Raw genomic sequence first — 2,500 nt, 5'->3', positions numbered from 1 at the left:
AAGAGTGCATTGGAAATTCACTACCGCAGCCATACTAAAGAACGTCCATTTATTTGTACAGTCTGCAATCGTGGGTGTTCCACTATGGGTAATTTAAAACAGCACTTACTGACGCACAAATTAAAAGAGCTGCCTTCTCAGTTATTTGAACCCAACTTTACTCTAGGTCCCAGCCAAAGTACTCCTAGCCTGGTCACCAGCACTGCGCCTACCATGATCAAAATGGAAGTGAATGGTCACAGCAAGCCGATCTCACTGGGTGAGGTTCCCTCGCTTCCAGCTGGAATCCACGTTCCTGCTGCACCACAGACAGTGATGAGTCCAGGCATCACTCCTATGCTGGCACCCCCGCCACGTCGGACTCCCAAGCAGCATAACTGTCAATCATGTGGGAAGACCTTCTCCTCAGCAAGTGCACTACAGATACATGAGCGCACCCATACTGGTGAAAAGCCATTTGGTTGCACAATTTGTGGTAGAGCTTTTACCACAAAAGGGAATCTTAAGGTAAGAAGAAAACTCTCAAATCTCAAACAAAACTGTAAGAATGTGGGGTTTAAAAATGTACTACATCTGAACTTAGCAAGCTCTCATTTTGTTGTTGTCATCAAGGTGAGGAGGAAAGAGAAGATAAAGAAAACATTTATTGTATGGTACTGTTTCATGCTCTCAACATGTTTAAAGAACCAGGGCTTGATCCTACCCTCTGATTTGTGGGTGCACATTGCTGTGTACTTTAAAATCAGCTCCAAGAGCTTGCGTACACATACGTGACAAGGCACATGGTGGTGCACACCTGAGTCTCATAAAATGTATCTGTGTTGTACATTTGTGCCATCCTGTGGAACACTGGTGTGAAATAAGCTTGCTATATAAAAAAGGTAGGAAGAAATAAAGCACAAGTCACTGCAAAGAGGCAGGAATGACACAGAATCCTGTGACAGTCAGTGAGCAATTTTAACCTGTACTCTGTGCAATTGTGTACGTGGTTGCCAAGGAGGGTGGTAGGCAAAGATTATTCCTAAACCCTTTCTAACTAGAAGACCTCCCCATATATGAAAATAATTAAAAAAACATTATGGGCATCCTTTAGCTGTTAAGATCTAGCTCTGCTCCCTTCTCTCTTCTTGTTGTTGTGTAGTAAAATTATAAGCAATGCTTCTCCAGTGACCCAGAGCTTACTGGGATGCCTTTGTTACACAGTCCAGTTTCCACTCTGCATGTAGTGCATGTGTCACTATGCAGGTTGGTAAGCTGGTACTCAGTGACATAAAACGATGTATCACGGGAGCACCGTCTCTCATCCTCACAACCCAGGTAAGTATCAGGAAGTTAGAGGCATAAAGGGCCACACCTTAGTAAAAAAATATTTTTAATGTATATAATCTTTGAGGAAAGAGAATAAGAATGAGTGAAGTAGTGTCTGGAGAAATATTAAGAGAACAGAGGAGAGAAAGACAGGAGGACACAAAAAGGTCAAGAGCAGAGGAAATAACGCTTAGATGGGGTAAGAGGCTTAAGACTTCTAAGTGTCTCCTAGGCCTAGTAATTCTCAAGGTGGTCATGTGTTTTTATGCATGTCAGAACTTCCAGTTGGCATTTGAAATTGATTCATATACCTTGTTGTTGCATTGTATTTGTTTTCAGTGAAAAGAAATGTGTAGGTTGACGACTTACATGAATATTTTTTTATAAGTTTTAATATGGACTACAACTCCCATTGTCCATAAGAATACCGCTTGGCAAAATAATTGTAATCTAATTTCATTAAATGTGAACTTAAGGATGGCTTTTTTCTCTTTGTTTTATTTTAATTGCTATACCGAATATTCAGACCAACTAGCTTATTGAAATGTGCTAATTTGTAGATGTTTCCCATTTCTATTTTCTATACAGGTTCACATGGGAACTCATATGTGGAATAATGCCCCTGCAAGACGTGGTCGTCGACTATCCGTGGAAAACCCAATGGCTTTGTTAGGTGGTGACGCTCTGAAGTTTTCTGAAATGTTCCAAAAGGATTTGGCAGCTCGGGCAATGAATGTTGACCCAAATTTTTGGAATCAGTATGCTGCAGCTATCACTAACGGACTTGCTATGAAGAACAATGAGATTTCTGTCATACAGAACGGAGGCATTCCCCAGCTCCCAGTAAGTTTAGGTGGAAGTGCCATTCCATCTTTAAGTAACATTACCAGTGGCATGGACAAAGCTCGCACTGGCAGCAGCCCTCCCATTGTTGGTCTGGACAAAGCAAGTTCTGAAACTGGAGCCAGTCGTCCATTCACAAGATTTATTGAGGATAACAAAGAGATTGGCATAAATTAAAAGCATTCAGTACAAATAACTGTTGGACCATTACTCAACACCACATTTGTTCTATTTCATGTACAGTTTTTGAAGTTAAGATTAGTTTCCTGACCTAAATACATAGGTTCCCTTTAAAATTTTCCCATAGCAAAAATACGTAACTTTGTGGCTGCTGAAAAGTTGTCTTGCA

General features: G+C 40.9%; 1 protein-coding gene across 1 annotated transcript in view; it reads left to right on the top strand.

Annotated features, from left to right (window-relative positions):
- SALL3 (spalt like transcription factor 3) overlaps positions 1-2,500 on the top strand; it is a 22,792-nt gene that overhangs the window by 18,476 nt on the left and 1,816 nt on the right. Inside the window, exons 3-4 of the mRNA XM_050941778.1 lie at positions 167-507; positions 1,897-2,500. The exon at positions 1,897-2,500 is cut by the window's right edge and continues 1,816 nt beyond it. Coding sequence (XP_050797735.1) covers positions 167-507; positions 1,897-2,328 — 773 coding nt within the window. The 3' untranslated portion in view covers positions 2,329-2,500. The remainder of the gene's footprint in view (positions 1-166; positions 508-1,896) is intronic.

This window comes from Gopherus flavomarginatus, chromosome 2 (assembly GCF_025201925.1).
Source record: "Gopherus flavomarginatus isolate rGopFla2 chromosome 2, rGopFla2.mat.asm, whole genome shotgun sequence".
In the NCBI taxonomy this organism is placed as follows: Eukaryota; Metazoa; Chordata; order Testudines; family Testudinidae; genus Gopherus; species Gopherus flavomarginatus.
Note: the sequence above shows the minus strand (reverse complement) of the source record. Positions and strands in the feature narration are given on the sequence as shown.